Source organism: Mauremys mutica, chromosome 24 (genome assembly GCF_020497125.1).
Source record: "Mauremys mutica isolate MM-2020 ecotype Southern chromosome 24, ASM2049712v1, whole genome shotgun sequence".
NCBI lineage: Eukaryota > Metazoa > Chordata > Testudines > Geoemydidae > Mauremys > Mauremys mutica.
In genome coordinates, this window is record NC_059095.1 from 756,511 (window position 1) to 782,564 (window position 26,054).

The window sequence follows — 26,054 nt, forward strand, 5'->3', positions numbered from 1 at the left end:
CAAGCAGAACCAGTCACTTGGTTCCACTGAATAAGGAATACAGTGAATGTTTTCATAAGTAAATAGCTCTCCATTGAAATAGTTACCACTCTGAGTCTATTGGTGCTTTTGAGCAGGTGAGGAGGTCTTTAGCATTTCCATTGTGAACTCCCTTTCGCAGGGATTTATTTCTCTGTTGTAAATATTTGCTTCAGGCAGAAGCATGTTCTCAGTTGGGAAGAAATTTTGATTAACCCATAAGTGTTCTGAGCAAATTCTGTTTTAATTACTACATCATTTCCAGCAGAAGGAAAGACAGCAACCACCAGTCTCATACAGGGGTAAAATCAGTCTAGAACAGTGTGAGATAACAAGAGGACAAACATAAACAGTTCTTGAATTCAATGTCTTCCATTTTTTACTCTAAATTAGAATATATTTTTCTAAAATAGTATGTTTGGAGGATGCAGATGACCCTTCAGTAATCCACCAGTGAATGCATGACTAATAGCAGGGGAAATGCTGAGGGAATTAATTCTAAAACTGTCAAGGGATTGTATTCAAACAATGTGTAAAAGTTTTAACACAATCATTTGTGAAGGATTCCAAATTCTACATTAATTTTGGTGCAGAAAGAATATGAGGTAAAGTTTCCAGACGTGACCAAGTCAGTTAGAGACAAGGTGGGTGAGGTAATATCTTTTATTGGGCTAACTTCTGTTGGTGAAACTTGTGATCTTACATAAAGCTCTTCTTCTGGTCATTCACTTAGAATGTCATAGCTAAATACAAGATGAAACAGATTGTTTAGTGTAAATAGTTAACACCTCTGCACTCATTGGGCAAAAGAGGGGTGTTAGTGGGTTACAGATTGCTGTAATAAGAATTAAATCCAGTGTCCTTATTAGGGTGGCCACTCTTATATACCTGGAATACTGGAGATTCTGGTATTTCTGGGCATTATGTGGGCATGATTCCATCCCTGTCAGTGTGATGCGCGTGTAGGGTTCACGCCATATGGGGGCACCATTTTGAAGATTGTGTCATCTTACCCCCACTGGTGTGACCTCACGCACATAGTGTGTGCAAGGTCACACTGGTGGTGTTGGAGTGGGGCGCCCTCCATTATGGCATTCTTGGATAGGGAACAAACGTTACAAAAGCAGGACTGTTGGTTTGAAAACCAGACGAGTGGCCTGCCTAGTCCCTATTGAGTTCATGATTTTTAGTGTCTAGAAAAGTTATGAATTTAAGCTCCCATGCTCGTCTTTTGAAGGTGTTGTGCAGGTTTCCTTTGAGGATGAAGGCTGAGAGGTCAGATATAGAGTGATCACTTTGTGAAAAGTGTTCAACCACCAGTGATAAGGGGTTTTTGTCTTATCATTTTTCTATGTGAGTCACTTAGGTGCTTTTGAAAATTTTACCCATGATTCTTTACAGAACAGGGAGCGCATGCAAGCATTTTGCCTTCTTTTTGCTACTTGAAAGCAGAAGTAGAATTTGAGGTTTGCTAGTTGCTGGAGCTCAAGTTTGCAATTTAGAACAGAAAACAGGAAGGGGTCACTGTGGAAAGCACTATTCAATCAGCTGATCTTGCTATGTCTGATACCATTAACTCTTTTGGACTCTAATTTGCAAGACGTGATACAGCATAATCAAATCAGATAGCGGGGCCTGAAATCACATGTTATATTTTGCCAACTGAATGAGAAATGCAAATAGCTCAAACTTTAGCAGCTATATTTGTAATTAATTGTTATGCAATAAAAAATAAATGCTGTTTTATTCAAGCATTCTTAGAAATTGCTTCGGACTTCCATGTTAGGTGTATCATAAAGAACCACTCCTAGCTGGAAATATGACTAAAGACTGAAACCTAAACTTGGGAATTTTCTAAATAAACCTTCACATAAAGATGACGTTTGAACATACACCATCTAAAATTTAGGATTTGATGGTTTCTTTTTATGAGTATTTCAGGCAAGAACTTTTCTCGTGGTTTAAGGGCCTTCGTCCATCATACATTGATTCAGCCTAAACTCATATCTGGGGCTATACTTTCGTAAATCCCTTTGTTTGCGTCTTAATAAAAGTAACAAAATGCAGTACAGCTGTATCCCAAAATGTCTTGCAGAGATAAGCACAAGTTTGAACGAAGGGTGCTACTGATCAGCTTGAAACTAAAAAGGAGGAAATAAAACATTCATAGGTGCATGAAAGTTAATAAGGCAGCACAATCCTGCATGTAGAGAAGTTATGGAGGCACCTGTGACTCTAACCAAGAAATATGAATAGGGTTATGTCTGTATATTGGTTAGGACCTATAATTCTCCAAGAGTTCAGCTTGAGTGTCAGTGGGAGCAGTGAAGGTTTGAAGTATAGACAACTCACATTTTTACAGTAGGGTTAGACAACATGGTAATAAGAACTGCTCAAGTCCTGTTTGTGCTACTGCCTCCATTGATGGGTCCCAGTTTTCTTAGTGTAGATGTCCTTTTCTGCAAATTCCTATTCTGTTAAGTGATAAAGAATATTATGTGAGTTTAATAGGAGAATGCAATGAACACTTTGTAGCAAATGTTCTGTCTTATAGAAACTGAAGTCTTAGCAACCAAAATGCCCTGTTTCAGAGTTGGTGATTTGGCTACAGTGAGAGTCACTTGGGTTTTTCATTTAATAGAATCAAGCAGAACAAGGAATTTTTCTTCGAAAATGAGTGTTCCTGGGGATTTTGGTGCAGAAGAACACTTTGAAGTGTGTTTTAGTCATTTGGCAATACTCTATTTCATTTTTGCTTTATATTTTGAGTCTTTCTGTAGTGGTTTGCAAATGTGAAAGACTATTAACATTAATGAAGGCTGATTGATTGCAGTAAGACTGTAAGAGCCTTTAAGTACTGGCTTAGACCTGCCCCCTTTTTTTGGTGACCTCTTATTTAGTGACACCCGATTGCCAGTCATCTGCTCATGGGCTGACCTCTTCATAGAGTTCAAATGAGTCATATCAGCATATCGTAAAAAAGGTGAATGGTGGCATTGTACTGGCAGTGGGGGGGTTGTAATTTTTTTAAAAAATTCATATACTTTAAGAATAGCCTGTCAGGAAACCTGAAACTACATTTTTTTTCCTTACCGCATGTTCTTTGTTCATTTTATGTGAAGACTAGTTAGCCAAAGCTGGTAGCTCAGCTTTCCTCAAATTAGTAGAAAGTGTTGAATCATCTAATCATTTGCTCAGAATAACCAAACTATGGAAAAAATAGAACTACAACTATACCTTGCCATGGGATTAATTTAAATGCTTCTTGTAATTACCTTCTCCAACATCTGAGACATTAGATATGCCAAAATGATTCATAGGTGTCATAGTTAACTATAAAATATATTGTATATCAAATAAATGAAAAGAAAAATCGGTCATGAATTAATATGGACTTAGTGCGTAAAAGATCATGGATCTTGGAAAAATAAGGTGGTCAGAAAATAGACTGTGGTTGCTTATACTTCTACAACACTTGACCAAAGGAAATACAACATGGATCGCTTATCTGGCATGCTGCTGCATACAACAATAGTATAGCAATCACATGCAATATCATAATAGGCATGAAAAGCATCTCTTGTTTATACACTGTAGCTTCCACATGTGTCTGTTTCTGTATGGGAAATTGTCAGGTCCCATGCCGAAACATTATAATAAAACCTCTAACAGTAACATCCCTGGGAATGGTATTTGGCTGAATTTCCAGCTTCCAAGATGTAATTTTTAAAAGCTGTTTAAAGACTGCAAGGGGACCAATTGAACATTCAGGATATAGTAGCTATCTTGGTAATAGTTGCTAGAGAGAAAAGCTATTCCACTGTAGCGTTTAGTGCTAAGAAATGTAGCCAGCAAGCTGCTAAATACATTAGGAAATAGTTTGGGGACTAATTGAAGCTTTTTCTGCTTAACCACTTTCTCCCTCTTCATAACGTCTGTTGGTGGTATTTGGCCCTCTTTTCTGGGACAGAACTCACCTGACTATGGAACTTGCAGGAAGCTTTGCCTAGGTAACTTTCTTGGAGTTTTCCTTCCAGCTCCTGAGCTAGAAAAATAGATTGTGAAGACTATTCATTTTCTGTGGAAGACAAAACTGTAAAAGGGAACTAATCTAACAGAATTCCTTAGGGAGAAAAAACAGGATTGAAATATTTTCCTCCTAATTAAGTAATTTGCCACTGCACTGCCCTTGTTAATCTACACATGCTAACAAAACACTGCAGTTAAAATAAACTATTACTTTTTTGAACTGCAGTAACACACTGATTTCAGCATATTTGTGTTTAGCAGATTATGGACTATTTGTCATCCCAAGTGCTTTTTCATTGCCCTCCCCACTCTCAAATTGGTGAGTACATGTGTGAAGATCATTTTAAAACTGTTTTGTGCTAATGTGCAAGACACTGGTTTGAAGGCAAACTTAAGAATTCCCAACCTTTAGACTGGATGTGACCCACCTTCTAACTGATGAGGCACCAGTGTCTGACCCAGCGGTGGTAGTTGATACCTTTGGGAGTCACTTGCATCTCTTTTTTTCTTCAGGAACAAAGGAGGGAATGAAAGAGAGGTAAAAGATGGTACAATTATGGTTCAGCTTAAAAATTAATTTCTCTTTAAAGTTATGTAAATATGAAAATAATTAAGAAATGAAACTGTTGCTGTCTTAGCTATAGAGTGGTTGTTACAGGTGTCCTTACTGATACTATAGAATAACATAGGGAATCTGCAACAAATGGCAGGGACAGGTTTTGGGTGGGTGCCAGAGGATAGATAGGAGCGTAAAGCTAGGCAGGCTCTGTTTTCCTCTCCACAGTTTAAACAATTTAATCTTTAAAGTGTAATCTCTTACTGAAGTGGAGGATTGTCTTTTGGTATGGGCAGTGCTTAGGAAAACTAAACTAAGGCTGGACATAAGGTTTAGAAATTTTTATATGGACTAAGTTATAAGAACATAAGAGCTGCCATACTGGGTCAGACCATGTTCCATCTTGCCCAGTATCCTGTCTCTGACTGTGGCCCATACTGGAGCTTCAGGGGGAGTGTACAGAAGAGGGCTATTATGGAGTGATCTATCCCTATCTCCCTCTGAAAGAATTTGCATCTCCTGGGAGCTTTTTATAAGGACAAAGTTTGGGTTGGTTAATCAAACTTTTGCACTAGTCCTTCTAGAACATGGACTTATTCCACATGATTGGGAAGGCTTTACTTCACTACATAGTTTTGGAACTCTCCAAGAATTCTGTATGGTCACTTTTGTCAAGGAAAAATGCAAAGTATGGAATATATGTAAAAGACACACAGAATATGTGTTAGAGATTTTGTAAGAATGGTAAAAAAGATAAATACTGGACTTCTAAAGTGCTGATAAACTTCACTGGCAGTAGTTTCCAAATAAGAGCCATTCTTGGCAAACCCACTTGCATAATTTGAGAGTGGTAGAAATTCATTGTAAATGTCTACTTTTGAAAGACTCAGCTAAAAAATCCAGCCAGCTTCTGAAACCAAATATTGGTACACGTGAATATCTTGGATTCAATACAATAATGGCCTTCCTAATCCACTGAAATAATAAAGCATGGTGCCTCTGAAGTGGAGGATGGTAGCACAGACTGTGGAATAGATTGAGGTACCTCTGCAGTTGTGCAGCAATTTTGATTCTTATCTTAGTTTGATTTGACAGGAGGATTCCAGGTTACTCAAGGATATTACGGAGATGACAGGTGAAATAAAAACAGCACTAGGTACTCTTCTGCCATTTGGGTAATGTATTCCTGGAGGCATCTTCATGAAACTTAATTCTCTTCAAAGGATGGTTCCAAATAAGTGTGGCCCAAGCTATTAATACTGCCTGTGTTTCTCTTGTAAGCCATGTTCTGTAATAAATAAAAAATTGCAAAAAATGAATTAATATGACAGCAGAACTCCAAAGGGAGAAACAGTGAGGCTTTCCCAGAGCCCAGCCAATTCATACTAGGGAGAAGCTGCCAAACTTAGTTATGGAAAATAAAGTTCTCAATTTTCCAACCCGCTAGAAGTGGAACACAGAGTCAAACAGTTTGAGCTTGCTGCCAGCCCTCAGTCTCCTATATTACAGATCTGCTGAGTCTGTGATGTTGGTATGAGGTGGGCCAAGACTAAGTGGTACTTCAGCTCTGGTTTTCATTCACGTTTACCACAAAAGCCTACATAATATATTTAGTGGGTGTAGACTATGTTCTATTTAAAGTAGATGCTATTCTGAGGACATACACTTTTTAAAACGACCATAGTCACAAAAGGCATGGCAGTTCCCTTTTTTTATTCACTTAAAACTTAGTAGCTTCTAGTTACATGATGTCAAATGTGGCCTGACATGTTGAGCTTTTTATCTTACTGATAAAATACTTCTTTGCCATTAAGTGCACTCATCACATGGCTTGTCCAGACATCCCCAGACCTTCAGACGCCATGCACTGGTCATGTCATTAGCCTTTACAGACCAAGACTGCGCTGTTCTCTCCAGTTAAGAACATAAGAATGGCCATGCTGGGTCCAACTGACAGTGGCTAGTGTCAGCTGCTTCAGCGGGAATGAACAGAACAGGGCAACTTATCAAGAGATCCATCCTTTGTCGTTCAGACACAGAAGGCAGACAGAAGCTTAGGGACACCCAGAGCATGGGATTGCATCCCTGACCATTTTGGCTAATAGCCATTGGTGGACCTATCTTCCTTGAACATAAGAACTCATCTAATTCTTAATTTGAACCCAGTTATAGTTTTGGCTTTCAACATCCCATGGCAACGAGTTCCACAGGTTGATTGTGCGTTGTGTGAAGTAGTACTTTTTTATGTTTAATACCTTGATTGTCCATTGGCCCCACTGATTGTTTGGCAGGACTCCTCCTTCTGAAAGGAGGAGCACTAAAAAAAAGTGCTGTTAGTTTGTGTCTTTTGCTAGCTGCTTTTCATATTCTTTTTTGGGCTGCCTAATTATACTTTTATACTCAACTTGCCAGAGTTTGTTCCTTTCTATTTTCCTCAGTAGGATTCAACTTCCAATTTTTAAAAGATGTCTTTTTCTCTCTAACTGCCTCTTTCACTCTGCTGTTTAGCCGTGGTGGCATATTTTTGGTCATCTTTTTTTTTTTTTTTTTTTTTTTTAAGTTGGAGGTATAGAATGGTTTAAGCCTCTAATTATGATGGGATTTTTTTTTTAAGTTTTCATGCTATTTGCAGGCATTTCACTCCTGTGACTTCTCCTTCTAAGTTCCAGTTAACCAGCCTCCTGGTTGTGTGTGTGGTTTTTTTTGGGGGTTGTGGGGGTGGTATAGTTCCCCTTTTTGATGTTAAATGGTGTCATGGTGGGGTTTTTTGGTATTCTCCTCACTCCCCGACAAAGATGTTAAATTTCATTACATTTTGGTCGCCATTACCAAGCAGTTCAGTTATACTCAACTCTTGGACCACATTCTGTGTACTTTGTACTAAATCAAGAATTGCCTCTCCCCTTGTGGGTTCCTGGACTAGCTGCTCCAAGAAGTGGTCATTAATGGTATCTAGAAATTATATCTCTGCATCCTCCCTGAGGTGACATGTTCCCAGTCAATATGGCGCTAATGGAAATTCCCCATTATGATTTGGTTTTCTGTTTTATGTAGCCTCTCTAATTACTGTCACCATAGAATCATAGAAGTGTAGGACTAGAAGGGACCTTGACAGATCATCTACTCTAGTCCCCTGCTCTCAAACAAGAACTAAGTAATAACTAGACCATTCCTGATAAATGTTTGTCTAACCTCTTAAAAACCTCCAATGACAGAGATTTCACAACCTCCCTAGGCAATTTATTCCAGTGCTTAATTTCCCTGTCAGGAACTTTTTCCTAATGTCCAACCTAAACCTCCCTTGCTGCAATTTAAGCCCATTGCTTCTTGTACTGTCCTCAGAGGTTAACAAGAAAATGTTTTCTCCCTTCTCCTTGTAACAACCTTTTATGTACTTGAAGACTGTTATCATGTGTGTCCTCCCCTCCTCCCAACCCCCAGTCTTCTCTTCTCCAGACTAAACAAACCCAGTTTTTTCAATCTTTCCTCATAGGTCATGTTTTCTAGACTTTTAATAATTTTTATTGCTCTCCTCTGGACTTGCTCCAATTTGTCCACATTTTTCCTGAAATGTGGTGCCCAGAACTGGACACAATACTCCAGTTGAGCCCTTAGCAGCATAATGTAGAGCGGAAGAATTACTTCTTATGTCGTGCTTACAACATTCTTGATGATACATCCCAGAATGATGTTTGCTTTTTTTGCAACAGTGTTACACTGTTAACTCATATTTAGCTTGTGATCCACTATGATCCCTAGATTGCCCTACCCCAGTACTCCTTCCTAGGCAGTCATTTCTCATTTTGTATGCAACAAATTATTCCTTCCTAAGTGGAATACTTTGCATTTGTCCCTATTGAATTTCATCCTATTTACTTCAGACCACTTCTCCAGTTTGTCCAGATTGTTTTGAATTTTAATCCTATCCTCCAAAGCACTTGCAACCCCTCCCAGCTTTTTATCGTTCACAAACTCTGTAAGTGTATTCTCTATGCCATTATTTAAATCACTGATGAAAATATTGAATAGAACTGGACCCAGGACCGATCTCTGCGGTACCCCACTCAATATGCCCTTCCAGCTTGACATTGAACCACTTTTAACTACTCTTTGAAAAGGGTTTTCCACCTTAAAGTAGCTCCACCTAGGTTGTATTTCCCTGGTTTGTTTATGAGAAGGTCATGACCATCCTGGTCAGGTTGTCAGTAGTATATTCTTATTGCTATACTCATACTATTGAAGCATGGAATGTCTATCTGTAGAGGTTTTATGATACAGTTTGATTCATTTAAGATTTTTTTAATATATTTGACTCTATGCTTTTTTCACATATAGTGCCATTACCCTACTAGTGCATTCTACTCTGTCATTCCTGTATATTTTGTACCCTACTATTACTGTGTCCCATTGATTCTCGTTGTTACACAAAGTTTCTGTGATGCCTGTTAGATCAATATCCTCATTTAGTGCCTGGCACTCAAGTTCACCAGTCTTAATATTTAGACTTCTTGCTTTTGTATACAAGCACTTATATAATTTGTCAATATTTAGTTGTCTGCCTTTATGTGATGCAATTGGATGGGACTCTTTTTTTATTTGACTTTCTCTTCAGTTTCTAACTCTGCTTTGTCAACGTCTGTCCCCTCCTTTTTACTAGGATATAGAATATTCACATTAATAAATCCTCCCCTAAGGGATGTGTTTGTCCAAACTGTGTGCTCCTACGCACCTGCCAGCTTTCCCTCGGCTCTTAGTTTGGTGTAGGTGGAGCTCATCCTTCCTGTATAGGCTCCTTCTGTCCTAAAACATTCTCCAGTTCCTAATAAAACCAAATCCCTCCTCCAAATGTCATTGTCTCATGTACTCAGTGAGACCCTGCAGTTCTGCCTTTCTAACTGGCCTTGTGTTTGGAACTGGCAGCATTTCAGAGACTGCAACCATCGAGGTCCTGGACTTTAATCTGTTCCCTGGCAGCATAAATTTGGCCTTCAGGAACTATCTCCTTCTTTACCTATGCCATTGGTATCTACAAGTACCACGACCACCAGCTCCTCCCCAGTACTGTACATATATCTGTCTAGATATCTCAAAAGGTCCACAACCTTTGTACCCAGCCAGGGGCGGCGCTATGTTTTTTGCTGCACCAAGCACGGCAGTCAGGCCGCCTTTGGCGGCGTTTCTGTGGGAGGTCCGCCCTGGTCACACGGATTCGGTGGCAGTTCTGTGGGTGATCTGCCAGTCCCGCGCCAGTGTACCTCTGCCGAATTGCCGCCGAAACCACGGGCCAGTGGACCTCCCGTATAAATGCCGCTGAAGGCGGCCTGACTGCGGCCCCCACAGGGACCGGCAGGCTGTCCCCCGCGGCTTGCCGCCCCAGGCATGCGCTTGCTTCGCTGGTGCCTGGAGCCTCCCCGGCCATTCTCCATGCAGTTCTCCTGGTCATCACAAAACCAAATACAGATATTTCTAATAATCAAATCTCACAGTACTTTTACCTATCTCTTCCTAATAATTGGAGTCCCCTTTCCCGGAGAAGTATCCTCAGTGCAAGAAGATACCATGACATCATGTGGCAGGAGGGCCCCAACTACAGGATGGTTCTATCTTAATGTTATCCTTCCCTGAGACTTTCATCCTCCTCACCAGCGTGGTGGCTGTCAGACTGGGGGTGGGGCTGCTCTGTTGTCCCAGAAAGTCTCATGTATATACCCCTCTGCATCCCTTGGCTCCTGCAGTTCACCCACCCCGGTCTCAAGAACCCGTACTCGGTCTCTGAGGACCATAAGCTGCTTGTACCAGATGCACATACATGCCACCAGCCCACAAGGTAAGTAATCAGACATGCTGCATTCAGTGCAATAAAATGATACACAGCCCTACCCCCCACCCTGCTGCTGGACTTAGAGAATATTTTTAGGTATAGCTAGCTCTCTTGCTCCCTCTCTTAATTCCCCCACTTGCTTCTCCAGTTCGCTAGCTCTTCTAGTTGCTTTCTAGCTGGCATTTTAAATGCTCATTCTCCCTGAGTTAGACCCACTCTCTTGTTAAGGGATTCTAAAGGGATTAGGATAAAAGGATACAGTTCCTTAGGAAACTATGCTAGGCTCAGCATACAGGCCTCGTCCACTTCCCAACAGACCACATTATACATTTCAGTCAAGCAGGCACACAGTGGACAGCAAACTCACCCCAAAGGTCACCTAGTCACTTCTCCTTCACCTGAAGAACTTCCTTGCAAAACTCCCGTTTGCCATTCCTGTTTGCTAGTTGGGTGCAGATGTCTGTCAAACACTGGATCCAACTGTGGTGAGCCTGATTTATTGGGTTGCTTTATCTCCCAGCGTAATTAAACTAGTTCACTCTTGATAATAAATATGCATAATCGCATAAAGCTGGACAGTTCTGTCATTAGAAATGGACATCGTGGACCTAATTCTGGCTCTGGTCCTTACATAAACAGTGGCTCGGAGTGAAATTGTAGAACTGTGGCGATTCTCTGACTGTGGAAGTGTTTCTGCGTGTTCTTCACTCCACCCCAAAATCTCTGTTTATCCACTAGTTGTCTCCTCATAATGCTACATTTTGAGCTCTAGGCTTGCACTGTCTTTGTTTTATCTGTATGTGCAATGCCTCACACAAGGAGGCCCTGACCAGGTTGAGGCATCGAGGAGTTACCATATTGTAAATGTTGGGTTCAAGTACCAGTGCTCTATGCCTATACTCAATCCTCTCCCAATGCAGTCTTCAGTTGTGTCATAATATTTCTCACTTTTGTAGTTGTGGCCAATGATATCCTATTTATAAGGCAATCTGGGGACTCAGTGTGTTCCTTTGTGGTTCTACAAGTCCTCATTAAATGTGCTTTAATAGACAACCACAGTGTCTACTTTATGACTGTCTAGGTTTCCTTTCTTGTTACTTTCACTTTGGGAGGGTTTTGTGAGCAGGGATTTTTTTTCATTTATAGATCCTTATTTTCAGTTACCTGGGGTCTGCACACCCTCTTAAATTAATTTAGACCTGACTTAATTTGGTGTAGCTTGCACCTGTAAATCCTGTTAAAACATTGCTCAGCCTTGCTGGTTTTAAGAGGAAAATGTAACTTTTGATTTTAGTAACCTCACCAATTTATACAGTAAATAATGCTCAGTCCTGTTCTCCATGATATAGAGCACTATGAAGTAAGGGGTAAAAAGCATGCTGAAGTGGTATTTGCTTCTGATTTTGGGTGTAAGTTCAAACATTACTCAGTATTTTGAAATTTTTGGCTATTTAGAATGTGTAAAAGGGAGTAATGGGTGTAATTGACAATGAGACAAAACCAATAAACACGTTTCAAAAACTATATAAAACAGATATTTTACATCATCTTTTGAGAATTTGCTATGTGCTTAGACTAAATAGCAGAGGTGAGGTCATCTGAGCCATTGGATAGTTTTAAATCATATGTGTCGCTTGCATGAGTAATCAGTAAAAACAAGGATTATGTAAAAGCAGCAAAGAGTCCTGTGGCACCTTATAGACTAACAGATGTATTGGAGCATGAGCTTTCGTGGGTGAATACCCACTTCGTCGGATTATGGAATTTCCTATTAATTAACTCCAGGATGCCTGCTTGCTTGTAAATAGATTGTACTTGGGCAAACCTAGTACGCTGTGTGGATGTTTTAGTAGGTGGCAAACTGACAGCCTTAAGACTAATTTTTGCATGTGGTTGATTCTCTGCAGAGTAGGTCTACGAATCCTTTACGGGGGGGACTTCTCTAATTTGCAGTTTGGTGAGGTTTATTACTGCTGATTTTTTGTACTCTAAATGAGAGGTAATTGGTGACATTCTCTTGAAAGCCATAGCTAAACCAATGCCTGGTGGAGAGGGGCAGATTTAACTTCTTGTGTCATGGATGTTCATTGTTCTGATGTCGCAAGAAATCCCATTTATGGATTGGCATCCGTTCCATTAACTATAAAATAGATTAATCAGCCAGGTTTTCTAAATATACCAGACATATCCAAAATGGGTTATCTGCGTGTTCCCTCAGAGGTCCGTGCCTGTGAGTGGAGTAAAATCTAAGAGATAACATTGAGAATTACTTGTTAGGTGGTAGTTACAAGACTATATTAAGGAATGCTGGTGATATAACACAAGCAAAGCTGTAATCATAAATCCATAGCTAATGCACAGTATCCTAGTAGCTGATGTGTAATATGCAATTTAAAAGGATGTAAACATTCATTGACTGCAATCCTGAAAATGTGTTCTTAAACATCTGTGTTCAAATGCCTTACAATGTGTTCTCAGAAAGCTAGCAGAAAACCATAGAAATCTCCTCAGAAGAGACTACTTCAGGGATCTGTGCTGGTAAGTGTGGGACAGTGCAACTGCAACAGCATAGTGTACTCTAGTACCAGTATGGATTCCAATGAGAACTGCAAATGAAACCGCGTGATTAGCGTTGATGCAATGCGCCATTGATGCTTATGCCATAACTGTCCCAATGGTTTACTTATGGCTGTCATTTTCAGGATTCTGTCATACATGGCCTTTCGGTGAAATCATTCCATGGATTTGTTATATTAGGAAACACAAATTTCATCTGGGAATTCATAACTGGGGCTGCTTGAAGTTATCACGGGAAATGTTTGTGGCAGTACTTTCTGCAGATAAAGTTCACACTTGGGGGTGTAATATCTTCTAAACTGCTGCCTTTCCACACTCTGACTGCACTAGGTAATTTCTGTGTGCATTTTAATCAAATGACAAGGTCTCCTTAAATACACCTCAGCTAAAATACCTTAGTTTGGTTTGATTTTTGTCTTGACTTTTGGCTATTTTAAAAAAATGTATAAAGGATCTTTATTAAGATTTAATACCAAATGATAAACATTTTAAAAAGTCACAATTAAATGTTAGGGATATGGCGACGTTAAACTGTTTTCAGTGCTGTCTATTAAGCAGCAGCAAATGTTCCTGTTCAGAATTCCCAACTTACAACTTTAAGTATGGGATAGCACAGGTTTCAGTAATGTTTTCTTCCTGTGCTGGAGCTGTTGATATCTTCAGATTTGGTGCACTCCATTAATACACAGACTATGCATCCCAGAGCCATCATAACCTGAATAATCATGAAATCCATGGGCACTTCTAGGGTATAGATTCCACAGGGAGACTGCCTGGCATGGAATGCATCTTAAAGTCTTAACATTGGGTGGCAGTTACAACAAAAGGGAGCCAATACCCGCCAACGCTTGGAGACAAAACCTAGCAGATTCTTTTGAAAATAAATGTGTGGTCATTTACATTAATTTGCATAAATGTACATAAATGTACATATATCTGTAAATACATATTGCCCATTTATCCTAATTACCCACTCCACACATTTATTACACTCTCTCTTTCACTTTATCCCAACTCATTATACATGCATTCTACAGGCAAAATTCTCTCTGCACCCACTTCCTTTTAGTTGTGTACCCTCTAATTCTGCACCCACCCATCCACTCACTCCTCATAGATACAGCCACTCATTCCACTCTCTCATCCACCCATGCCATGTGCACCATGTCTATTCCAGACACCATTCATTCCTCACTCATGCATACACATCCTTTCTATCTGCTCATTCCATATACACATTGCTCATCCCAAGAACCCCCACTCCTGAAAGCTCATCTCCAATTGACCGGCCCCACCCATCCCTAGCTTTCTGCCCTCAGCTACTGCTAAATTAACAATTTGACTCTTCCACCAGGCTCCTGTAGCAGGGCTGCCAGTCAGGAATTTCCCCTAGAGTCTAATAGAAGGGATGAAACCTCCTGAAGTTTATGGCAGAAAATTAATTGAAGACAGGCTGATACTCTCAGATTTTGTATCTTAACTCCCCATAGGCTAAAGGCAATAAAATTGCTGCTGACGTATTTCCATCTGAAAGTCTGGCTATCAAGGTCAAGTAAATGTGCTGCTGTCTGATCCATAAACTGGCCCACAGAGGGAAGGTTGTTCAAATAATTTTAGGCCAAAACTGATCTATAATCTGTAACAGAAATACAGGCAGAGCTTGAGTAGGTGGGTTAATGACGTTTAAATTGGAACCCTGCGGATGGGGCATGCCAAGCTGAACAGACATGTCATTGTGTTAGAGCAGCAGTTCTCAAATTGTGGGTCAGGACCCCAAAGTGAGTTGCGACCCTGTTTTAATGGGGTCGCTAGGGCTGGCTTAGACTTGCTGGGGCCCATGGCTGAAGCCTGAGAGCTTCAGCCCCGGGTGGCAGGGCTCCGGTTACAGGCCTCTTGTCTGGGGCTGAAGGGCAGTGGGGCTTGGGCAGGCTCAGGCTTCGGTCCCCCCTCCTGGGGTTGTGTAATAATTTTTGGTCTCGGGGGGGTTGTGGTGCAGTGAAGTTTGAGAACCCCTGTGTTAGACGCATTGGAGGTAGTGATCTACTGTCTTTAGTGTCCTGGCGGCAGAATTTGTTGTTCCTCTTCCATCCTTCTCTGAGCCTGGTGAAAGTTATTCATTAAAGTGAAAAAAGAGGAAACAAATTCTAGCAACCTAATTATTGTTTCTCTGGACAGAGATTTTGGATTGTCAGATTGAATTATACTCCTGAAAGCTGCTCATGCAAGTCTCTTCATGACAAATACTAATGAACCTAAAATTCATTCATTAATTGAAAAAATGTTGAAAGGACCAGTTCACTCTGAGAGCAATTCCAAGATGAATTTCTGCTAACCAAAGCCATATCTCTGAACTTCCATTTTTCATACAAGATTAGTTTTATTAATCCTTAGAATTCAAATAGGCTAACTGTGCAAAACAGACTTTAATTTCATATTTTCTCTTTAAAGACAAAGCAACTTTTATATTACTTTGTAACATAGAGGGTGGGATTCATTTTTGGGAACAGGAAGCTTGCTCACTTTGTGGTTTTGACTACAGAGAGGTACTTCCTTGGTAGTTGCAGCTTTCTTCCCCTACACAAGATTCTTCTCTAAGCTCATACTTGCTTTCTAATGAATTCAGGCTGTTTAACTGAGGTTTCCTTTGTTAAGCTTTCTTTAATCTTGGCTGTTCGTGTTGCATATTAAAGTAATTTCTAATAAATTTAAGAACCCTCTTCCTCAAATCCTGAAATACTGTCTGATGAGCAAAATGTACTGATATATGACAAATAAGAAAGGAGTCTTAGAAACTGTTCATTCTTATAGCACATGCATCTTGCTCTTTCATTAGGATTTTGGATGTTTAGTGCCAACCAGTAGTTGGATGAATAATGAACAGTGTAAGCTATGTACCAGCTTATTCTGTTTCACTGATGAAAATATAGATTCACCCTGTGCTTTGTTACAGGCTTTCGGAAATGCAAAAACAGCCCATAACAACAACTCCAGTCGTTTTGGAAAATTCATTCAAGTCAACTATTTGGAGAATGGTATTGTCCGAGGGTAAGTATGGCATGAAGTTCTTTCTGGAGATAAACTGTATGTTCTTAAAGTTTTGTGCAGACTTGATGGAGTCTGAAATAGCTTTTCATTTGAGCATTCCTCTTATATGAATGACCTGTTTCTGTGGATGGTGATTTCAAAGATAACTTCATTGTGTTTGGATTTTACATAGCCCACGTAAAAACAATACCTAGTGCTTTTCCTCACTAGGTCAGAGGTCAGTATTCATCTCATCCCCAGTTTGCTGAGGTGCACACAGGGGAAGTGGCTTGCCCAAGCTTACCCAGCATGCTACTGGCAGAGCTGGAAATAGGCCCAGATATCCTGAATCCAGTCCAGTGCTCTGTCTGCTAGGCCACACTGGCCAAGGTAATTAATCTCATTTGAATATATCCCTACACAGCCATGTTTTTAATAGCACAGTTTAAATTAGTAATACAATTAACAATGTAATTAATACAAGTTAAGATTCTGTCTAAACAACTAAGTAAAAGAGGCAGAGGCGAAAAGGCATCCTTTTAAAAAAATGGAAGTGAAATCCTATGGAGGAAAATAGGAGCATAAACTGTGGCAAGTGAAGTGTAAAAATATAATTAGGAAGGCCAAAAAAGAATTTGAAGAGCAGCTAGCCAAAGACATAAAAAGTAACAGCAATTTTTTTTTAAAGTACATCAGAAACAGACAGCCTGCTAAACAACCAGTGGGGCCACTGGACGATTGAGATGTGTAGTAAGATGAGGCCCTGAAATATAAACTCTTGTGTCAGAGACCTAGTCTGAGGCCTGAAGCCTGAACCAAAGTACTTCCAGACACTGCTAAGCAAAAGCTGAGCTGTGAGCCAGAGGCAGGCCCCACTCACAGAAATTGGTGAGAAGAGGGTTGTTAGAAGCAGGTGTGTTCACACATAAGTTCTAATAAGAGGAACTTGTGCCAAGATGGAACCTGGATAGCCTGATACAAGGACACTCCATAGACGTAACAAGGAACCGGCAAGTGCATCTTAAAGACAGGACAGCATGATGGATAGATCTGTATGTCTGGAACAACATGATCAAAGGGGAGACAGCACCCTAATGAGCCAAGGGGCTGTACCTCAATACATCAGGAGGGATGAGTAATCTGTCCTGTAACTGTATAAAAGTAGGTCCTGGAGTGCGCATCTTTGGCCAGCCTAGGGGGCAGTGGAAAGTCTACTGACTGAGTGAGCTCTGTCCACTGCCAGGGGGCACATATTCGTAGTATGTCCTGTAGAGTCTATAGGAAACTATTACTGTGCTTCGTTTGACAATAAACCTGGCTTAGGTTCCTTCGTTCCTTACTAGAGTCTGTGGTCTTTGGGGGTTCTCTCGGGGTTTGCTGTGTCAGCTATCTGCGCAGAGCTGGGACAGCACACAGAGGGAACACGCACGCAGCCAACTGTTATCATCATCGAACAAGAGCAGAGCACTGCACCGGTAGCTACTAACAACGAGATGCTAAAGGATCACATAAGGAAGATGAGGCCATTGTGGAGAAACTAAATGAATTCTTTGCATCAGTCTTCATGGCTGAGGATGTAAGGGAGATTCCGACTCTGAGCCATTTTTTTAAGGTGGCAAATCTGAGGAACTGTCCCAGATTGAAGAATTATTAGAGGAGGTTTTAGAAAAAAATTTGATAAATTTAACATCAGTAAGTCACCAGGACTAGATGGTATTTATCCAAGAGTTCTGAAGGAACTCAAATGTGAAACTGCAGAACTACTAACTGTGGTATGTAACCTATCACTTAAATCAGCTTCTGTACCAGATGACTGGCAGATAGCTAATGTGATGTCTATTTTTAAAAAAGGCTCCAGAGGCTATCCCGGCAATTACAGGCTGGTAAGTCTGACTTCAGTACCAGGCAAACTGGTTGAACCTATGGTAAAGAACAGAATTGTCAGACACATAGATGAACATGATTTGTTGGGGAAGAGTCAACATGTTTTTTGTAAAGGGAAATCATGCCTCACCAATCTACTAGAATTCTTTGAGGGGGTCAACAAGCATGTGGACAAGGGTGATACAGTGGATATAGTGTGCTTAGATTTTCAGAAAGCATTTGATAAGGGTCGCTCACCAAAGGCTCTTAAGCAAAGTAAGCTGTCATGGGATAAGAGAGAAGGTCCTCTCATGAATCAGTAATTCCTTAAAAGGTAGGAATCAAAGGGTAGGATTAAATTATCAGTTTTCAGAATGGAGAGGAAAACAATGTGTCCACCAAGGGTCTGTAGTGGGACCAGTGCTGTTCAACATATTATTCATAAATGATCTGGAAAAAGGGGTAAATAGGTGGCAAAATTTAGACATGATACAAAACTACTCAAGATAGTTAAGACCCAGGCAGACTGTGAAGAGCTACAAAAGGATCTCACAAAACTGGGTGACAGGGCAACAAAATGGCAGATGAAATTCAATGTTGATAAATGTAAAGTAATGCACGTTGGAAAACATAATCCCAATTATACATATAAAATGGTGGGGTCTAAATTAGCTGTGACCACTCAAGAGAGAGATCTTGGAGTCATTGTGGATAGTTCTCTAAAAACATCCGCTCAATGTGCAGCGGGAGTCAAAAAAGCAAACAGAATGTTGGGAATCATTAGGAAAGGGAGAGATAAGACAAAAAATATCATATTGCCTCTATATAAATCCATGGTACGCCCACATCTTGAATACTGCATGCAGATTTGGTCGCCCCATCTCAAAGTAGATATATTGGAAATGGAAAAGATACAGAAAAGGGCCACTAAAATGATTAGGGGTATGGAACAACTTCCATATGAGGGGAGATTAATAAGAGCGGAACTCTTCAGTTTGGAAAAGAGACAACTAGGGGGGATATGATAGAGGTCTATAAAATTATGACTGATATGGAGAAAGTAAATAAGGAAGTGTTATTTACTTCTCATAACACAAGAACTAGGGGTCACCAAATTAAATTAATAGGCACAGTTTACCTGCAGAACTCCTGGCCAGGGGATGTTGTGAAGGCCCAGACTATAAACAGGGTTCAAAAAAGAACTAGATAATTTCATGGAGGATAGGTCCATCAGTGGCTATTAGCTAGGATAGCAAGAATGCAAAACCGTGCTCTGAAGTGTCCCTAGCCTCTGTTTGCCAGAAGCTGGGAATGGGCAACAGGGGATGGATCACTTGATGATTAACTGTCCTGTTCATTCCCTGTGAAGTACCTGGCATTGACCACTGTCAGAAGATAGGATACTGGGCTAGATGGACCATTGGTCTGACCCACTGTGTTCTTGGATTGTCACTGTATATTTAATTTCCTGCTAAATGGTGGCTGTTCCATGTCATCCATTTTTCTCTCCATGTTGTAATTTAAAATAGTTTCAGATCTACTGTTTGAAAAAAGTTTTGGGAGAAGTGAAATAGAAGTGAGGAAGTTTTGTTGTTGTTTTTTAGAGAAGTCACACACCAGTTGAAAGACAGGTGCAGGAGAAAATGACGACACTAAACAAGGTAGTTAAAACTCTGTACACATGCATTAGCTATTACTTGGGCTTAATGTAGCTGAAGAGGAGTGGAGGATTTGATGTGTGTTGGCAAAAAATGTTCCCAAATGTAGTTTAATTTTAGCTAGGGCATCGTAGTTACAAAACTCATTAAAAATCAGTATGATGGTGTCTAAATATAACTTGAACTCTGCAATAGACACTAAACATTGCAGGTTATTTTTTAGGAGTGCTCCTATCCAAAAGTGGAGTAACTTTATATCAGTTGTATAAAGCGATTAAAGGTTATTTACTACAGCAACAATTAGATGTTATACTGGATCCTTCATTACAAGTAATAGGTTTTGTCCAATAATTGCCTCCTATATGTCGTCTTTGCACTTAATTATCCATCTAATGTCATACGCTGAAATCTATTTCTGTCTTGATGAATAAACTTTGTATGTATGTATGCAGAATACATAGCAGCATCACACCACACGTTTCTGTAAACACATTAAAGTTCTGCTTTCACGAGGTGGAATGAGATAGTTTAGAACATTAAAAAGGAGTTCTGGTTTATGCCGCAAACCTGTCTGTGTTATGCCAGGTATTGAAATTGTAACAGTTAACTGTTTCTGGAGTTTCGATGCAATGTTCCATTGAAAAGTCTTATTTATATCATTGCTGTTTCTTAAACACGTCAGAGATGAACAACAAGCCTCCACTCTGTTTCAGTGCTTTGAGTATTATTCTGGTTAAATCTGGCATCTTTACAGATGAAGTCACCCCAACTCAGGAGATTGGTACCATGTGAATTCATTTGTTTTCTGTCTCCAGCATGAGAAAAGGCTACTTCAGCTCTGGCTTCATTCTTTGTCCATTTGTATCCCCCGTGGAAGAGTAGATTGTTCTGTCGCTTACTCGCCATACAGTTTCCAACATAGAGTTCCCTGCTTTCTGGCCTCCCACTGTGGCTGGTGGGATGGTCCAGTGTGGGTCAGCAAATTCAGGAAGTCTGGCAACAATGTTTCTGTTATATTCTCTCTGCATGTTGTGGCCCTTGCTTGAGTCCCTAAAGTGATAAGCAGCTCTACTGGCAAAATCAAGTTGTGTACAGTATTTATGGTTTTACAGCAACAGCTAATCTTAGTTTTAATCTTTTTCCATTCAGATCTACCAAGATAAAGCACCAAAAAGGGTAGCTGTCCATTTCAAGCATTCTTACTGTATCCTCTCAAAGCTAGCACAATACGACTGAGCTTTTTGTCTCAGGCTATCAGAGGTGACAATGAGGCCATTCTACCCTGAGCTCTAGGGTGTATGAAATCTTCATAAACTCACTTGTAGCTAGTTGCTGTTTTGTGTTTAATATCCAGATGCTCTGTTTGACTGTGTTGCCTCTTCATGTTTTATTTCTTTTGGGGGATTGCAGGGCTGTTGTTGAAAAATATCTGCTTGAAAAATCTCGCCTGGTCTCTCAGGAAAAGGATGAAAGGTAAGAGGAGATTCGTATTTTGTACTGTCTGTTTGAATGTCTCTCTCACAATCAGTGATGTCCACCTCTCTAAGCACAGTCTTTTCATATAAATGAAATTCCACAATTCTCTAATTCTCATGACAAGAGACTAGATCAGAACGAGAAGAGTTTGGGGTGAACTATTGGTACATGTGTGCAGGTCATCAGCAGTTTGTGTATCCGTCAAAAGGCTGGACTGAACCCAAATGAATACTGACTAAATATGTACTGATCAGTGCTCTCTAGAAATATACTCCTAGCATGATGGCTGCCAGTCCTGATCAGATAACAAGGATTATTTAGAGTTATGAAAATAAAGTTAACTCAGTCATGTCATGGTGCCAGTATTTCTTAGAGCTAATAGACATTAAACATTTTTAAAGGTGATTTGCACAAAGTTTTTCACAAATTGGGCTCCCCCCCCCACTACTTATGATTTATGTAGAAGGCCTGAAGGTTTTTCAGAGAACTTTTCCGCTTGTTTTTGTTTTGTTTTGTTTTGAAACCTTAAATATCTGAAGTATCAAGCCCAGTTTTGGTGGAAGAACAGTTGGAGACTGGGGTCTATCTCGGATCACTTGTGAGCTCTATGACGTTAATGGGAGTGGGAATACAAAGACCTTCTTTATCCAACATGTTAACTAGCAATTGAAGTTAAAATGCTGTTTCTTGACACTAGTTTTTCAGTCATCATAAAAGCAAATGGACGCCAGCCCAGTTCTTTTCCCTTTGCAAATCACCTTTAAGCACCTTCCCTCTGTGCACTTGGACACTGCTACATACAAGTGAATTTGTGACAGTGGACCCAGGAGGAGGAAATACTTAAGCCATTTTGAAATTTCATATAAAGGTTTCTTCTTCTCGAACCAGTGCTGCTTATCTGGATGTATGTGCCGGGAAAACAAATTATGCACTTTTACATTTTCTAAGTAAATTCTCTACAACAGAAGTACAATTCTTTACTTATTACTTTAATAATAAAGAACAAATGAGAGGATAAGAGTAATTTTCTTCCTCGGGATTTTTTTCTAAACACTGTATGTGTCACTAATGATATGTAATGTAGTAATTATGGCAAAGGTGCCTTTTTATCAATTTGGAAGCATGTAAGGCTTAAAGAGAAACCAGTGTCATATCTTCATTAAGTAGAAATATGTTTCAATCTATAGGAACTACCATGTGTTTTATTATTTGTTACTTGGAGTCAGTGAGGAAGAACGTAAAGAATTTCACCTCAAGAAGCCTGAAGATTATTTCTACCTCAATCAGGTAAACATTGGTACTCTGTGTGTAACTTCAGTGATGAAGGTGCTGTGTCCCTCTTTGAGATGTTGTAGTGATAAAGGATACCAGAGCAGAGAATCTTTGTTTCCTCTTGTGTCCTGTGATGATTCTCTATCTAGAAACTAGTTCAAATGGCAAAGGTGGCTTTTTGACAAAACATTGCTTCTTAGCTATGCAGCAACATGAGCATCAACATCACAAACTGTGGTATGAACCACTCATTACTCTTCTCTCTGTGAACGAGACTTAACTCTCACCAAACTTGTCTATGCTTCAGCTTTCTGGGCCCCATATTAGAGATCACGGCAGGTCCTAAAGATGAACCTATGAGCACCATATTGACATGACACAAAATTCCCTTTGTACAACCATTTTAGAGATGTTCGCAACCTCAATATCAGTAACAGCACTTTTTGTTTGAAGACTGTTGATTGTGCTTATAGCATCTTTCAGCTGGAGACTGGTTGAGGAAACGGGACAGAGTATGCATTTGAAGTAAGAGCTTAGTCTTGCAGTTGCTGTAAGAAAATTGAAATAAAACAAAATTCTGGACTTTGCCAGAGCAAAACAAAAATTGCTTCAGGCCTGCACTTTGGATTGTTCATCTTCCTTCATTAGAGTGGTAGCATAAGAGTTGTGCCAGTATCTCTGTTGTTCAATGTGTTTGTGAACTGAATTATTGTGGGGCTTTTCTGTAGCATAACTTGAAAATAGAAGATGGGGAAGATCTGCGCCATGATTTTGAAAGATTAAAACAAGCCATGGAGATGGTTGGCTTTCTTCCAGCAACTAAAAAACAGTAAGTAGAATTGTTTAGCCTCTTTCTGGAGACAGCTGGTTAGTGTTCATGTGTTGCAGTGAAATTGATGTGAAGTAGTCTGTTTTGCTGTCTGGGCTGTAAAAATGCATTATGAACAGAATGGTGTGGTGTGTTCTAATTTGTAAGACATCAAAACTATATTTACTTTGCTAAGCCCATTAGAAAACAGGGAAAGTAAAGGGCTACTTTTGTGGGCTGCCGTAGGCCAGTTGTGTTATTTACATCTCTTCAAATAGATGTGGCTGTGTTTCTGTTATGCACTCTGGCTGTATTAACCTGTTAACTTCAATTAGAACATCAATTTTTAAAAAGTCACTATTGTTTTTCTTCTTCAGGATCTTTTCAGTACTCTCAGCTATTCTTTACTTGGGCAACGTTACCTACAAGAAGAGAGCCACAGGTCGGGATGAAGGGTTGGAAGTGGGACCCCCAGAAGTACTGGACACCCTCTCTCAGCTTCTGAAGGTAGAGTATTCCCTTTAATGAGTGCTGTAAACATTAAGCTACTGTCATGTTCTGCCTCAATAACTTCTTGGGAGCATTCAAGTTCAGCATGCCCCAGAACTGACATAGGAGTATTGCAGGGGTATCTTATTGGAGAAGGGAGCCAGCTTGCTATAGTGAATAGGAATGTGCACGCTGTGAGTGACTTTCTTGGGGATAGGGAGAGATAAAGGGGGTGAAACACAACCCACAAGATGGGAATGGTAAAATCTGGTTACTCTGTTAGTTCTTCAGCTCTGTATCAGGAGCAGAGAAGTGGAGCTTAGCTTGGCAGCACTGGGGCCTTCCCACCACAGAAATCAATCCTAACTGCATGTAAACTGAAAAAAGGATTTTAAGAAGCTCAAAGACTTGTCCTAAGGGTTTGACTTAGGTATCTGAGGAATTAGTAACGACCGCTGTCACCATATTGCTGTTGGTCCGGTAGCTAATGTTTAAGGTTGTCAGTAACTCTTGTTTTTCTTGCTTTTTGTGTGAAGGTCAAACGGGAAATTTTAGTCGAAGTGCTGACAAAAAGAAAAACGGTGACTGCTAATGACAAACTTATCCTGCCATATAGTCTCAGTGAGGTGAGTGTCTAAAGGCATTAGAAGAAGGAACTTGGCCCATTTACCCTATAGCTGACCTGCATTGTGAGTCTGTTGGTAAAAATGCTAGAACAGTTGTCTTGGGCTTTGCTTACTCTTTAAAATCACTAACCAGAAAATAGTCCCTGATTACATCTGAGCTGTGAATATCATGTTGGACTGCTGTGGGATTTTTACTTTATTAACTCAAATACATATTTTAAATAGACATGGCCAAACTCCCATTGTCAGCTTGTGGAAAAAAGTTTATGTATTATACATTTAGTGAGTCAGTACAAATGAATGTTAAAATAAAAACAAACAAAACCAAAGCTAGGGCACTGAAAGCCCTTATACTGTTCCAGTGAAAGGTTCAACATTGGAGTAATCTTATTTTTTCTGACTGATACTGCACCACTGTAGGAAAGTCCTCATATTTCAGGCCAACTTAATGAACTGTTTTTTATCTGCAGGCTATCACAGCTCGTGATTCAATGGCAAAGTCACTGTACAGTGCCCTGTTTGACTGGATTGTTCTGCGAATTAATCATGCACTTCTTAATAAGAAGGATATGGAAGAATCTGTTACTGTAAGTTCTTCACCAGAAATAATACCCTTCTAAACTCAGCCATTGCAGTTGTGCACATAACGCTACCAAAGATCACCCAACAAGACAGTACGCTCAAATATCTGGAGTGAAATCCTGGCCCAATTGAAGTTAGTGGTCATATTCTCAATGACTTCACTAGAGCTGGGATTTCAAGATAGGTGTCAAAAAGGCAGTGATCTTCTATCATCTTGAAAAGTGTTTGTTAAAATTTTAAACATGCCAGTCATATTAGAATAGACAGTAATTCTCATGCTTAGTGCATGGTCAACAACCACAACTGTAATTGTTTGATTAGCTCAGTTTCATGATGGCCTACCTAACAGGACTTCTGCATTGTTTTCTTAGTGCTTGTCCATTGGTGTGCTCGATATATTTGGATTTGAAGATTTTGAAACCAACAGTTTTGAACAGTTCTGCATAAATTATGCAAATGAGCAGCTTCAGTATTACTTCAATCAACACATTTTCAAATTAGAACAGGTAAGAAAGCACATATTGAAGGAATGATCTCCCAGCAAAAGTTTAAGGATGAGGTAGTAAAATCTTTTATTCATGTATTGATTTGTCTTGCTTTATAAAGCACCTAACCATTGCAGAAAATTAAAAGTATCCCCTCTCCAAAAAGCTTATGCTGTAACATTCTAGTTGTGAAAGTACTTTGTTAAAAATCCTGTTTCAGGTCCTAGTTTATTTTGTGGAGTGTGTTTGTATTATGGTCGAGGCCCCATTCGGGTCCCAGGGTCCCATTGTACCAGGCACTGTACATGCACAACAAAGACAGCTCCTGCCTCAAGAGCTCAGTCTAAACAGAAGATGGGCTACAACACCAGGATACAACATAGATGCGGCGAGCACAAGATAACAATGAAACTCAGCCCTGGTCTACACACAGCCCCTGGTTCGAACTAGGGTACGTGAATTCAGCTACGTGAATAACGTAGCTGAATTCGAACTACCCTAGTTCGAATGACTTACCGTCCAGACGCCGCGGAAGCGAACTCCGCGGCTCCAAGGTCGACTCCGGCAACTCCTCCTGCCGCGGTGGAGTACCGGAGTCGACCGCGGCGCTTCCGGAGTTCGAACTATCGCGACTAGATCAGACGCGATAGTTCGAACTCCGAGAAGTCGAACTCGCCGCGTCGACCCGGCGGGTAAGTATAGACGTGGCCTAAGTTACAAATTTTGGGACTGAAACATCATCAACTTCCTGTAGCCAAAAAGGGAATTAA

General features: G+C 40.1%; 1 protein-coding gene and 1 long non-coding RNA gene across 2 annotated transcripts in view; one reads left to right on the forward strand and one right to left on the reverse strand.

The window, feature by feature from the left end:
- MYO9B (myosin IXB) overlaps positions 1–26,054 on the forward strand; it is an 80,751-nt gene that overhangs the window by 17,517 nt on the left and 37,180 nt on the right. The window contains exons 3-10 of the mRNA XM_044998515.1: positions 15,952–16,046; positions 20,957–21,019; positions 22,210–22,309; positions 23,023–23,123; positions 23,480–23,609; positions 24,128–24,217; positions 24,688–24,804; positions 25,171–25,305. Of these exons, the coding sequence (XP_044854450.1) occupies positions 15,952–16,046; positions 20,957–21,019; positions 22,210–22,309; positions 23,023–23,123; positions 23,480–23,609; positions 24,128–24,217; positions 24,688–24,804; positions 25,171–25,305 (831 nt within the window). The remainder of the gene's footprint in view (positions 1–15,951; positions 16,047–20,956; positions 21,020–22,209; positions 22,310–23,022; positions 23,124–23,479; positions 23,610–24,127; positions 24,218–24,687; positions 24,805–25,170; positions 25,306–26,054) is intronic.
- LOC123355827 lies at positions 688–25,192 on the reverse strand. Its single transcript, XR_006575209.1, has 6 exons — positions 25,142–25,192; positions 5,649–5,891; positions 4,476–4,554; positions 3,996–4,063; positions 2,371–2,492; positions 688–761 (listed from the first exon to the last, which is right to left on the reverse strand). It is a non-coding gene; the product is annotated as an uncharacterized LOC123355827 (long non-coding RNA).